Source organism: Nothoprocta perdicaria, unplaced genomic scaffold, assembly GCF_003342845.1.
Source record: "Nothoprocta perdicaria isolate Ctin4 unplaced genomic scaffold, notPer1 scaffold_231, whole genome shotgun sequence".
Taxonomy (NCBI): Eukaryota; Metazoa; Chordata; class Aves; order Tinamiformes; family Tinamidae; genus Nothoprocta; species Nothoprocta perdicaria.
Window position 1 is genome coordinate 456,100 of NW_020455457.1, and position 14,613 is coordinate 470,712.

At 40.9% G+C, this 14,613-nt stretch overlaps 1 protein-coding gene across 1 annotated transcript in view; it reads left to right on the forward strand.

The window, feature by feature from the left end:
• LOC112947424 (chloride channel protein C-like) overlaps positions 1-14,613 on the forward strand; it is an 84,444-nt gene that overhangs the window by 68,669 nt on the left and 1,162 nt on the right. The window contains exons 14-17 of the mRNA XM_026039505.1: positions 2,132-2,228; positions 3,208-3,303; positions 5,480-5,691; positions 5,784-5,838. Coding sequence (XP_025895290.1) covers positions 2,132-2,228; positions 3,208-3,303; positions 5,480-5,691; positions 5,784-5,838 — 460 coding nt within the window. The remainder of the gene's footprint in view (positions 1-2,131; positions 2,229-3,207; positions 3,304-5,479; positions 5,692-5,783; positions 5,839-14,613) is intronic.

Sequence of the window (14,613 nt, forward strand, 5' to 3'; positions counted from 1 at the left end):
GCTGGACTCTCTCCAGCAGCTCCACATGCCTCTTGTCCTGGGGAGCCCAGAACTGCACACAGTACTCCAGATGTGGCCTCACCAGGGCTGAGTAGAGGGGGATGATCACTTCCCTCGACCTGCTGGAGACGCTCTTCTTAATGCACCCCAGGATCCCGTTGGCCTTCTTGGCCACCAGGGCACACTGCTGCCTCGTGGTCATCTTGTCATCTACCATGACGCCCAGGTCCCTCTCTGTGGGGCTGCTCTCCAGCAGGTCAACGCCTAATCTGTACTGGTGTCCAGGGTTATTCCTCCCCAAGTGCAGCACCCTGCACTTGCCCTTGTTGAACTTCATGAGATTTCTCACCGCCCAGTCCTCCAGTCTGTCCAGGTCCCTCTGGATGGCAACATAGCCCTCAGGGCTATCAGCTACTYCTCCCAGTTTGGTATCATCAGCAAACTTGCKGAGGGAGCACTCCAGCCCTTCATCCAGGTCGTTAATGAATAAGTTGAATAGGACCGGACCAAGGACAGACCCCCGGGGGGACACCGCTAACTACAGGTCTCCAATTGGACTCTGTGCCACTGACTACCACTCTCTGCACCCTGCCACTGAGCCAATTCCTAATCCACCTCCCCGTGCACTCATCTATCCCACACCTTTRGAGCTTGCCCAGGAGGATGCTGTGAGGGATGGTGTCAAAAGCCTTGCTCAAGTCCAGATAGACCACATCCACCGCTCTGCCCTCATCTATCCAGCTAGTCACTCCTGCATAGAAGGCGATCAGGTTAGTCAAGCAKGATTTCCCCYTGGTGAATCCATGCTGGCTACTCCTGAGCACCTTCTTCTCCTCCAYRTGTCYGGAGWCAGCAGCCRGGATGAGCTGTTYCATCMCTTTTCCGGGGATGGAGGTGAGGCTCACTGGCCTGTAGTTGCCCGGGTCCTCCTTCTTGCCCTTTTTTGAAGACCGGAGTGACGTTGGCTTTCTTCCARTCCTCTGGCACCTCCCCTGTTCTCCAGGACCTTCCAAAGATGATGGCGAGCGGCTTGGCTAGGACATCTGCCAGTTCCCACAACACCCTGGGRTGCATCCCATCAGGGCCCATGGATTTGTGGGTGTCGAGTTTCCTTAGGTTCTCTCTGACCCACTCATCCTCTACCCAGGGCACGCCTTCCTCTCTCCAGCTCCCTTGCTGTGTCCCTAGGGCCAGGGATTCTAGAGGGCTGCCCCTGACAAACACCGAGGCAAAGGCAGCATTCAGCAGCTCTGCTTTCTCCGTGTTTTTCATAACCAGGGTACCCACCCCATTCACTAGTGGACCCATGCTTTCCCTGACCTTCCTTTTGTTGTTAATATATTTGAAGAAGCTCTTAATCATCTTAAAAACAGTAATTATTCATTTAAAGAAATCAATATTTTCTGATATATAAATATTTATTTGAAAAAAAATCCAGTTCATTCTTTGTGTTCTAATCAGAAGAGGCACCTTTTGTATCTCACTCATTCTCTAATGTTCTAATTCAAGTGGTGCATCTAGTCATCGACTCTCCTTGGGGTCCCTCGAGCACGTCATTTGGCAGAATGTTGCATATCTTTGTACTACTCTAGTAGCTCCTAGCAATAACCACAGAACATGAGATTACTTATATTAGTACTGTATGCTGCAAAACAAAAAGCTTTGTGGTGATCTACAAGCTGTTTGTTTTCCAAGTATCAGTTAAAAGGCTGGAAGTGCATAGTAAGGATGCAATGGGTAGGAAGCTACTTATATAAAGGTATATACTTAAATACTTGCTTACTATTGATATGGTCATGTTGAGTGCAGACTAGACAGWGCATGAGCTGTTCCTGCCAAACAGGTTAATGCAGATCAAGAACATGTAGGGTAGGTAGTATCCTATAGATTTATTTGGCCAAGCTGAAATCAGAAAACACTTGGGTGTTGTAGCTGTTGGTGAAGGAAGGCAAAATATGTTGTCAGACCACTGATTATTCATCATATATCRTCCTATATAATGAGTCTTTCAGTAATTAATCATAGAGCTGATGGAAAAAGCATTGTGTACTTGCTTTTTAAAATTTGTTCCTTGTAATGAATATGTRTTTTTCCCCTCTCTCTTCTTTCTCTCATTTTTTTTTTCTTTTAGGTTAGAGTTATGTATGCTGCTGGAGAACGAGCATATCTTTGAATCAGAGACTAACCATGAGTTTTTTTCCTCTTCACACTCTCTCTCTTACCAGAAGGTAGTTTCTTTGCTTTCAGTTCTTTCCTTGTTTTATCAATTTGCACACTTCGTGATCTAGAATGACTTCTCCATGAATAAAGATGTGCTGTAATATGTGGGGCTGAGATAAAAAAAAAGAATGGTCAGGTACAATGTAAATTAAAGGAGGGCCAGAGACCTGCCAGGAACAGCTGTCACAAACTGCAGTGGCACTCAGAGTCTGTGAGTTGCACAAGACTGGTGGCAAAGAATTTCTTTGCTTAAATAAGCTGTTACAATCACACTCTCTCAACTCTGTGGATAGAGGAATTATAATATTTAATTCTGTATGGGATAACACCTCTGTGAATGATKAATATTTGTAAAAGCTTTCAAACCTGAAAAACATAGCATTCTTGTGTTTGATAGATGAATAAAGGATTTTTAGAAATAGTAAACATGAAGTGTGGTAAAAGAAAATCATGTGTTATCAAAGCAATTCTGCTAATGGAATTTTGAGCAATTTATTTAGGCACAACTGGAAAGCCATCCTAGATTACTGAGTCTGCACAAGGAAAKTTTAGTGGCAAAACTATGTTAAGAAGGAGCAGGGCCTAATTAGGTATGGGAAGAGGTGCCAGAATACAAACACATATTCTTGTGGAAGGCTCAGTGGATGCTTGATGGCAATTTTGTTGTATTTTTTCTGCACTGTTCCATCATATAATTATTGCTTAGTAGTAACAGTGTGAAAAATCTCACCCTGAGCAAATATAGCTTACATTGCTGCAATGTGGATTTAAGATAAAGTTGTACYAAAAAAAATTGTAAATAAAGATAGTTATATTATAGAGAGGTAGTTTAAGCCTTTCTGATAAAAGAATTTATATAGTTGGGAAAGCTCTGTTAGTGTAGCTCTCCTAGAAACTTTTTCTTACAGTCAAACTCTAAAGTTTTTGGACATTGGGTTGTAATGTGCAGCACAGAAGGAAAGAGAAATGGCTTTTTGCCTGTTCCAGATAACAGTGGAGAAGCTGCCCAATCCGYCGCGTCTAACCATTTTGCTGAGTCGCTACACTACAGATCCCCGGTATCAGCAACTCTTCATCAATCTGGTAAGACTGAAGCCAACTCTAAAAACAAACATTTCCTCTGTGAACAATGTGTTTGTTATATTTTCTCATTTGTTTATGATGGCTGTGTCAGCCACACTGATTTACATAAACACTGCCAATCCCGGGACGTTACATTCTCAACAAAAGTAGCTGAGTACAAACAGCATTCCGAAGTTTTAATTCATATCGTATAAACATAACAGATGTTGATAAAATGAGCCAAAAAGAAAATACAACAAAGGAGACCATTTCAAGGGGGCTTTTGATTAAAATACATTCCAGATTGACAAAATGATACAATGTTAATGGAATAGATCATTTAAATGTCATTATTTGGCTCTTATAGTCCTATAAAGCAAATATAAAGAAATGCTTTTGAGTTTTCAGTCTCCATTATGGTGCAAGGCCTATACATCAACTCACAAATAAAGCTGTATTTCTTCCTCCTTCCCTTCCCCTCCTCCCCATGCCCCCGCTATGACATTGCCACATTTATTTCCTAAATACTGTACTAAAATACTGAGTCTAAAAGCAATAATATATTTGGGATACTGAACAAGCCTTAATGTAAATACGTTATATACAAAATACATGTAGATTCTGCCTCAGTGAATTTCCAGTCTACAGCATTGAACCTGGCCTTATGAGCACACTGGGAAAACCAGAAGAGAGAGCCTAATTTGCAGGAGTTTTATTTAAGAAAAATAGAAAATCTGCTTCTGTTCACTACTTATTTTATAATGAAAATGGAACTGAGTTTGAGATCCATCTAATGTGGATTCCTAGTTTAGAGAACAGCTGAGACTAGAGGAAGGTTGCAAACACATAATGCTCCTAATACCCATTATTTAGCATATCTTTATTGTCTCCTTTTAATAGATGGGGAGCCTGAGATGGAGAGAGGACACACAGTTTACATAAAGTCTAGAGGGGGTCATACATAGGAGTATAATCCAGCTCTTAAATAACTATATCTAGTTATCAAGYGCTCAAGCTTCTTGAGCTACATTGCTCAAGCTGCTGAGGAAGGACAAGTTGGGGACAACCTACTCCACAGTTGTGTGTCCTGCTGATACCTRAATTTTTGGTAGCTGGCATAGTCCCTGGAGCACAAAACTCAGTATTCCTTCCAGCATCCAACATACTGTTATTATCACTCTGAAAACTCTGTTGTTAAACCTGCTTTTCTGATAGCCATATAAATATATACTGTAAAGTTCTTGGTCTTGATGATTTCCTGTGATAGTGAGTTCCATATCAAATTTATATGTGTTATAGAAATAGCATACCTTTTTAKCTTGTTTTTAACCACTTTATATCTTTAAATGTCTCCTTGGTCCTGCTATGAAAGAGGGAGAACAGATGTGTCCCTCTATCGCATACATTTATTTATATTATTTTATCATGTCTTCGTTTCATATTTTTCCTTTGGCTGGGAGGGCATACATATTGGAAACATAATACACCTTTGCGGACAGACCTTAACCAGGTCATAAKTAAGACGCTGTACAATTAAGTAAAAAGTGGAAACTTAGTGAACACCTATGTAAGCTATAAAGAGCAGTCTGGAAAACAATAAAATGAGCTTTAGCTCTGTTCATATGAAGAAACAGCTATAGCGCTCATTGTGTTCAGTGAACAGAATGTAGTACTTGCAGACCCTCTTCTTTGCCGAGCTATGTGATTGTTTTCTTTGTCCTCTTCCTTGCTCTCTSTGTCTCTATGTGAACCGACTTTTATAAGCATTTACTGCAGAATCTTACAGGATGTCATAAATGGTTGTGTAATGAGATAGCAGCTATAAAATATCTTAAGACTTAATAAATATTGGGGTCATTGACTATTTCCAAATAAGAACTCAGACTGTATCAATGGAGCTCAGCTTTGCTTTTCTAGCCTGTGAGATTTGGATACATTCCAGTCATAATAGTTTATTTAGAGTGAACCTGATGGTTTAGCAAAAAAAGAAAGTGTTTTTATACTATGGTATTTCCTGATGTTTTAGGTATAATTGGGGATGGAGAACAGGGGGAGAAGAATGGATGTTCTTACTGACTCCTGTGCCTCCAACCTCTCTCTCTGCAGGCTTCCTCCTCTCCCTCCTGTCCCCATCCCTTTGGCAGAAGTGCACTCATGTTTTTGTCCCCTCCCTATGTCCTCTCTCTTTGTCTTATAGGAGCCATACATAAACAAATCAGCCATGTCGGTCCAAGCTCATTTCTCACTGCAACGCACCTACGTCATCTTTCGCACSCTGGGGCTTCGCCACCTGACTGTTGTTGACCCACAGAACCGAGTGGTTGGGATAATCACCAGGAAGGATCTCATGCCTCTTCCGCTGGAGGAGAGGCTCAGGCTCCAGCTGGCACCACAAAGCCCTGACACGGGCAAGCAGCCCACGGATTAGAGAAGGAGATCAGGCCAGTGGATGTGTTCTTTGGCTTCATTGCTTCTTTGTGAGCCCTTGTTCTTCTTCAGGAAAAAAATAATCAAAGCTTTTCCACTTTTCTGAAAAAGAGATGCTTAAAAGCTGTTGTATGTAGATGTGTGGGATTGCAGCCCAGAGCTATGTCTCCTCATCTGTTTGGTGATTGCAAAATCCATTGATTTAAATGCTTGTAAGAAAAATTGGGAATTTATGTGTTTATCCATCATGAAAGATGCACATAAAATCAGATGTGAAGGATGAACGTCAAGAATGTTTTTGTCGCACTGTGGCTATACCTCACAATGAAAGAATGTCAGGAACCTTAGCAATAAAGTTCTGCTGGCACAACCTTTTAGTGAGGATTACATTAACCTTTGAGTACGTAACTGGCTGTTGAAAAAGAAAACGTTGCCATATCAGCGTTTTTATGCTGAAATCTGTTTGTTTAACTAGGAGGAAATACAGCCTTGAAAGATGGGTAGGCCACTGAAAAGATGGGACAGGGCTTTCCAGCTGGCCTATGTGTATTAGAAACTGAAAGAGAAAATTGTCTGCAAGCAAAAGATACAGAGCGTGGGGCTTCTGCCAAATAAACATCATACTTGACAGTAACAAAAACTTGACATGTCTTTCTGATGCTTCTGTTTCTTTTAATGTCTGCAGCTCCTAGAATAAGGCTCTCTTTCCCTCAGCCTACCTGATATATTACTATTTTTAGTGAGGTTCATGTGCAGTAAGGTAAAGGGCAAATCAAGTAATAAAGGAAGCAGCATGGCAGATGTGGGAGTAGTTTTTATGTATATAGCAGCACATTTAGAAAACAGTCAGAAAGTAAATAATTCTGCATGGCTTTGGAGACATAGACTGCTTGAAAGCTTGGAACTACTCTGATTGTTGGTTGTTAATAAATGAATGAGTACAACTTCTTGGATAAAGAGTCAGTTAGATCTCCTTGACTATGTAATTGATGATTAATTTTTTTCTGTGGAATACCAGAGGGATTTCCACAGATTTGGATATTAAAACCTCACATGAACAAAGCACTCCACCACTATTAATGTTGTTATAATGAATACCAAGGAAAACTCGTAATAATTTACTGGTTATAAAAACTTGCCAAAATTCTTGAAAATGAATTTCTGGTATTTGAATCACGCAGCTTTAAGTCTCCTACAAATCAAAGATTTGTTGGATTTTTTCCTATTTTCCCTGCTGGATCTCATCTTTATTAACAATAATGTTTCTTTTGTAGCACCACAGAGAATGCAAAGCCCTTTTAAACTCATGTGTCCAAGGCAATGCAAATAGCTGGCAGCTCAGAAGTTTATACACAGGTAAATGCCAAAGGCCATTTAAATTTGTCATATGCAGGATGAGAAATGTCCTGTAGGTTATCCAAGCAGGAGACATTGAAGTGATTTTTTTTTTATTTATTTCCTGTTTATTAAAATTTTATTCATTAGAACACTAATAAGGTCTCTGTCACTGCTGACCTATGCCTCACCTATCTGAAGACTGCAAAGTTTTGCTCAAAAGAATTAGGGTTAGATCAGTCCAGAGATACTGACTTCTTCTGTACTAGCAGAACAAGACATCTAGTTTAGCACTCTCTCTCCTACCACTTGCCCTGAAAGGCAGCAAGAATCTGTTTTTCTCGTGATGAACTGAATCTGAAATAAGCTTGCTGTGAATTTGTGTTTTTGGTTCAAAGCCCACTGCTGATTTCCTTTTTCTTGATTTCTTGCGTACACAAAGTATCACCCTATGAAGACCTGGGTAATGTAAAACTTCTTTTTGCTGACAGCATCTGTGGCTAAATGCCTCAGTATGAATTGCAGTTGTGGTGTACTCTGCAGAGTATGAGGGCTGGAGGCAGAGCCAGGATATCAATGTGACTCATTACGTGGCTTTGAACAGGTCATCTAAGTTCTTGATATCTCATTTATTCTGCCTTTAAAATTAGATGAATGAAATCAATTCACCATAGGTGCCAGGAAAATAGGTGTGCAAGACGTTATAGGAATATAAACTGTTTATAGTAATACTTTGTAGAGGCCAGTGATAAAATGTGAGGTGATCTTTTTTCCCTTCTCTTGGTGACCAGTGTAATATCGAAGAAAAAGTTAATGCCGTTTACATGAAAATTCTGAAAACTGTGTGGTCAGCTTGGCACAAGAAAGCATGCTACATTTTTCCTTACATTATATCTAGTTTCATATATATTCACATATACAAACATACACAAGTACATGAACACATGAAAAACAGAATTCTGCCCAAGATTTCCTGAAATAAGTAGCTCCCTTATATTTTGGACACAGATGACAAATCTGTCTTATCACTGGCTGTAACAGCATGATTAACTTTCAAAGTGAAAATATGAAATTTGTGTGTAGCTTTTCATCAATACATGATTTTCAGGATCCCTGTATATAACAGGTCTCTCAAGAATGGCAGTAACAAGTAGATACATTGTTTGACTCTTTGGCACAACCTATTTTTGTTTCTCTTCACAGATATTTATAGCGTGTAGCAAATTTGCTATTTCATCATGATTTGAGACTCACTAGACATTTAGAGCAAAGATGTTAGTTTTAAATGAAGTGCAAACTGTTAATGAATTTTCGCAGTTTGTGAATGCAAATTACTGGGAAAGGGAAAAAAAGGTTTAAATAAAATCTAAGCAATTGTCATTGTGTTGGATTGTGCTATGTTTCTATACTTCTTTTATCTTGCTTTCCGTTATGATGGTGTTTTCCTAGCATTTCTTTTTTCCTCTTAAACCCAAATACATCTTAAAATTCAGGCAAACTGAACTTTAGATCTAGGATTGGAGTGATGCAAAATTCCTCTCATCCAATTAAAAAAGAAGTTCACTGTAGAAAAATAGTTTGTCCTTTGCATATCCCTGTGAATGAATATCAGCTATTAGAAGAAGGGTTCTTTTTATCAGATGTAGCTTTACATTATGGTTTTTCAGGTGTCCTATAATGGACACCATACATATTCTTCTGCTAATATATACACATTAGTGGTGTTTTTCTTATTGTGTGATACTTATATACTTTAGAATTGCCTACTGTTCTTGAACTGCCCAGTTTATCATGCTGTAGAATCTTTTAATATTTCCTTGCTTTCTATTTGTTTCTTGGTAATATTTTTAAATGTAATGTTGTCCTCCTTTAATTGCTGACCATGTGCAAAGAAGGCTGAAGGAGGGAAGACAGATAAAGAAATGCTTAGTACATTTTACATAAAAATGATTACTTTAAGTACTTATAAGTCTAGGACTGATAGAGATAGCAGTAACAGGAATGGTCTATCTCTTCAGAAACCATTGAACTAAAAATCCAAAAGGGATGCCAGCCTCTGTAGTCGTATTTTTAAGTAGTAGAGCCTGGCTCTTTCACTAGCAAGGAAGTGCTCTAAAAGGTTACTGTTGTCTCTGCTTCCCATTTTCACATGGCTTCACTAGCAGAGCTGTCAGTGTATCTCTGGTGATCATGAAATCACTTAACGAAATGAAGTGTAACAAGCTCTCTCCTAAACTAGTGGTTAATTAAGTGTGACCATCAAGTGAGGGGAAACATGGCAGTATACAAGGGAATGCCTGTTCTTCCTGAAAGGCACTATTAAAGTAAAGAGGAAATATGTGATCAGCACAGTTGTCTGGCTGTCTAACCACTGGGAGGCGTGGGAATGCCAATATCAGGGTTCAAACGCGAGGAGCTGCTGCTGCTCCTTGCGGAGGTACTGAATGAACCAGAATAACTGGTCGTGTGTCTGCAGTCAATGCTCAGTGCACTTGCAGGGGGGCAGCGCACAGAAAGGGCTCACTGACTTGCAGTAACTCACTGAGCAGGCGAATCTTGTTTATCTGAGGGTCACAGAGTCTGTGCAAAGGCTTGACCTGTGGGCCCTGAGGCCTCTCCCCTCTCCTTGCCAGGCCAGAAGCTGTGAGGAATTACTTGCCTCTGTGTAGTTTATTTTGAAGAGGATACAGAGAAGAATGTACGGTTTTGTGCCACATCTGTCTGCAAAGAGCTCTGTAAATCTGAGGCCTSGTGGTTTCTGCTAAGTTGTTGCTGTAATCACCCTGGTTGCATATRGTGGAGATGAGATTCAGGAAGTGAGTCTGTGACAAATCTAAAAGGAGAATCTAGGACTTCTGACTTCCAGTTCTCCTTGCCATGAATCTTTCTTATAAAGKCTAGCACCAAAGGAAGACATCACAAATGCACTGAAGATGTATGTTGCATGAGTAGACCTCTCTCATTTTGTCTGCTTTGACACATGAGAGAAGTGTGCCTAGTTGTGAGGTGGGGCTGTCCCTTCTCTTTAGGGCACAGTCATGCAACAGAGAGGGCTGTGAAGTTAGATTGTACTTAGGCAGGAGGACTAAATAAGGATATATGTTACTATTTAGAAAGACAATGAAAAAAAAAGTGTTTTGAGCTTCATAGCTTCATTCAATYATATGACTACCACTGGAAGAAACCTTCTCAGTTGTTGGGAAGTAAGCCACGGATAGGACAAGTGMGTAAGTTAAGGGTTGAGAGCAAAGCACAGAGGAATAGAGGGGCTTAATGTTAAGGGACTTAAAAGTGTTAAGGGACCTAAAACTGAGTTAGACTTTTGAATCTAGGCAGCTGTTTCATGAATGATGAAATAATTTAGGTTGTTAGAGACCTCTGGGGGTCATCCAGTCCAGTCCCCTGCTCAGTCCTCCCCTTCCCCCTTCCTCTCCTTCTAGACTTGTGCAGGGTGCCACGCTAATCTCTATATTATTCCAATTTTAGTGTGTCTCCTGCTGACAGGAGCATGAGTTTCATCAGAAGATAAAAAGGGTTTGTAAACGATTTCTGCTGCCTCCCTCATGATCCACTGTGTTACATTATCCTTATGTTCTTGTCTTTACCTCAGTCCACAATTTTCAGTGGCTTCCTGCATTGCAACAAAGTCTTCACGATCCCCTCCAGCACCCCAGGAGAAGCCTTTGCATCAGCGTGGATACTTGACTGTGTGTCCTCTGCTGTTTTCACAACTGCCCTGACTGCTGGTGCTGTGGACTCCTCCTCGTGCATTTCTCCACACTCCATCTCTGACCCGCTCTGCACTCCAGAAATTTTTTTCCCTGAAATGTTGCTCAATTGCTCTTGGAAAAGCACTGTTTCCTTCTCCTCCTGCCCCCTGACTGAGTGCAGCAGCATTGTTCTTTGCTGTCTCTTGAAAAGAACATAATGCCTATTAGCACAGAGTAACTGCAAATGAAGAAATTAAAATTATACACTCGATGTGTTAACAGAAACATTCACAACATTGTTCTGAGAAGTTATTCATTAGGGTCTGGCCATGATTTTGAAAACTACTCAGGATGGCTTTGCAATGGGCGAAGTTAAGGTGCTGTGTGTGAGGCTTTGGGGCTTGGATATCTTTTGCACAGCGCTCTTCACACATTTGAGTTAYGGCATCCAGCTCTTCTGACAGCAGGACTTGGGTGGGCTGATGGTTGCTGGATACTGTAATGGGAGCAGGCTGGCAGGGTACAGAATGATAAACTCACTTGTCAACAGTCTCTCTGGCTTTCTCAACAGGCTGTGTTTCTTTACCTCTTCATCTTTTTCCTCATGTAGTCCTCAGTAATTTCTCTGGGGTGGGTTAATTGATCTTGTAGTTGTTTGCTATTGCAGTACTTACCTCTGCCTGACATGGAACACCTCTAAGCCAGGCAAACTATTTTTATGTCTATTATCCCCTACTTGGTTCTGTTGCTTCTCTCAGCTGAAAAGAATTCTCCTCAAATTGTTTGCATGTTGGTGGCAATGAAGATGGAAGACCAAAGAAAATAAAGAGGAGATCCACAGTAAATGTTGAAAATGGGGTCCTTCCAGCATGTGGAATGGAAAATAGGCAGCAAGCACCACAAGGTAGCTAGGAAAATAAAAGTATGGGCAAGCCAGATCTCCAGGGACACTAAGGAATGAGAGCTGGAGGAAGAGCTTAGACAACACCTCAGAAAGGAGTAGACTTAAGGCGGCATGTACAGTGGGACACTGTCCCTTCAAAGCTGAGATGGCTCAAAATGTCTCAGCAGTATGGGCTTGCAATTGTAGTCTTTAAGATGGAGAGAATAATTTATGTTGTCAGTAATGCTGTGGCACTGGCAGGACTGCTGCTCCATTCCAGCTTRGGATGCACAGACTGAGCAGTTGTCTGGACCAGTAAAAACACTGTGTCTTGCCTCGCTCTCTGCCCTCCRCTGTGGAGAACCGGCTCTCAGGCTGGCTGGGGCAGCGCGGCGCAATCAGCTCAGATGGCGGAGCTGTGAGGAGCAGGGAGGCCACGACAGAGCCATGGCAATGTTTAGGGTGCCACATATGTATGCTTTGTCCTRAAACAGCACTGGCTGTTTTGGACAACTTGGGTTATATACAGAGTTGTGAGCATCTACTTGGACTAATCTGCAGTGTGCTCAACGGTTCAGGGTCCCTGGGTGTCAGACCTGGGCGTAGCTTAAGGACTCCGTAGGGCAGTTGTGCACCTGCATTTCCTTCTTGCGAGAACCAAGGTATTGTGCAAGGAGGGTGTTCACTCAGGTTTGTCAYGGCGTGAAGTGGAGATATTGTTAAGATACGTGCTTGGATCAGGMTGCTAAGAAATACTCATGGGAATTGCCAGTCAGACAGGGCCGTAATGCTCCATCAATTCATAGATTATTTGCAGCCACTCTCTCTGACATCGTCAGCATTTGATGTTTCTTACTCTTGCAACATCTTTTGATTTATTRCTTTTCAACAGCTGTACTAACAGCATCTTTCCACAATTAATTTTACTTGGTTATTTCCTCTATTTCTGCTTTTCACTTTCTTTAAGTTTGTTTGGCATTATTTCTTCACCTTTTAATGATTGCACTTTCCTCATTGCTTTGCATGGGAATTCTTTTGTTTGTAGAAATTCAGGAAATTTTGCTTACTTTACCTCACAGTCTACTGTTGGCATAAAAAATGACTCACTGTTGGTCATTCCTTGCTTATTCTGGTCACAGAGGAATTTTCCAGACTTGTGCCATGCCTTGAGTACTCCTGTTTTTACTTCTAATTAGCATCAGAGGGCTCTGAATTTCTATTCCTTTGCACTGCAGGTGTGTTCAGATGCATTGCCTTTTGTGGCCATTTCTCTGCTAATTTCCCATTCTAATGCAAATCTACACAGATGCCATCTAAATGGGCTCAAAATAGATTTCCTTAAGGCTATCAGAGACAGGATTGCAGCCTGACTTAGGTAAAATTTCATCTAAGTGAATTTCACCTATTTCATTACAGTTCTGTATACTTCAGTGAACTTGAATAACTGTGTAAAAGGTCTCTGCAGAAAAATGTAGCAGATCAGGGGTTATGTGTAATTTTCCCTGGTGATTTATGTATTTTAAGATTAGATCTAGCATTTTGAGAAATGCTGTTTGAAGCTGTTAATTAGGATTGCCACAACAAACTAAAACATRCAGATAGCTAATTGGTTAAGATTGTAGCAAAAAGATACTGACCTGTCCCTGTCAAATATCTTGGGGTATGCATTTGTTTAGATCTGTTCTTCTATTTTCTTGGAGTAGAGAGTGGATTAAAGAATGAATCATATCAATGAGATAGTGAGGGTTACTTTTTTGTCATCTGGGAGTAGCATTCCTATCTTAAATCTTTTAATGTTAATGGGAGGATATAYATATATATWTTTTAYTAAATATTTCTGTATTASTTCTACTTGTATTTCTGACAGAACATTGTCAGGTAAGTTTTCAGTTTTTTTCATGAGTGAAACCCATTAGAAACCTCTTCAGAGCATCTCAGCATCTATATGCACACAGCAGCTTAATAAACTCTCACAATCCGTACAGTTACTGGCAAACCTCGTTCATTTTATGAATAATTTTAGTTGAATCTTAATAGGAAAAAATGTTCATATGAACAGCATGAGCAACAAATTTCCAGACAGAAACATGGAGGAGGGAGAGTATGTATAGACATAGTCTGTGGGGGCCTGTGACTTCACCACATTTCACACGATAAGAGGGTTCACTTCAGGAGCTGGTAACTGGATAAAGACTTGAAAGACCAGGCTGCAGGAAGTGGGGATGGTGATTCAACACATGGCTGTCTTCCCTCCGAGTCATCGTTGAACCGGTGCCCTGATGTGATCATCAGTGGGAATTGGATTAGAAGAGATGCTGTTTCTTGGGATGAGATTTGAAACTTGGGTCGTGACCACTTGATGTCATTAAGCGTTACGTGCCATTTCTGTGTGAGAGCATGGATTTCAGGTTCTGCATGTGGGCTCACTTCCAGCTTGGTTACTTCTATGTTGCAATCTAGCCTCTCTTCACTGCTTTGCCGGCATGCACTGTTTCTCTCTTCTGCCGCTACTTTGTGCCACATGGAGCTGTGGACTGCGCTAGTCCTCTGCCTGGCTTCAATGGCACATTTTGTGYCATTGCTGCTTCTACATAGTACTTAATCCAGAACTTTCAGAGAGCTTCTAAATTACTGAAATTAGAAATAACGCTATATATATATTTTCTTTTCTTTCTATAAGTAGCATTTGATCTTCTTACCAGAAAAAAAAAAAATATTATTTGGCAACAGGGTAATTATATATTCAAAGATGGTACATATTGTACTTAACAGAGCAGACACCTGCCAACCTGGCCTTAGCGAGGCATCCGCACAGGTTTACAGCTAGGAAAAGCCTCCTTGTGAAACACTCCTTTACTGCTTTTGACGAGAGGAAAYGTCAGGATGAAGATTTAAGCAGTAAAGTGACACTTTGTGATCTGAAAACAGCAGAGACGGCACCCGGGGTAGAAACGCAGATCGAGCGACCATCTGTCT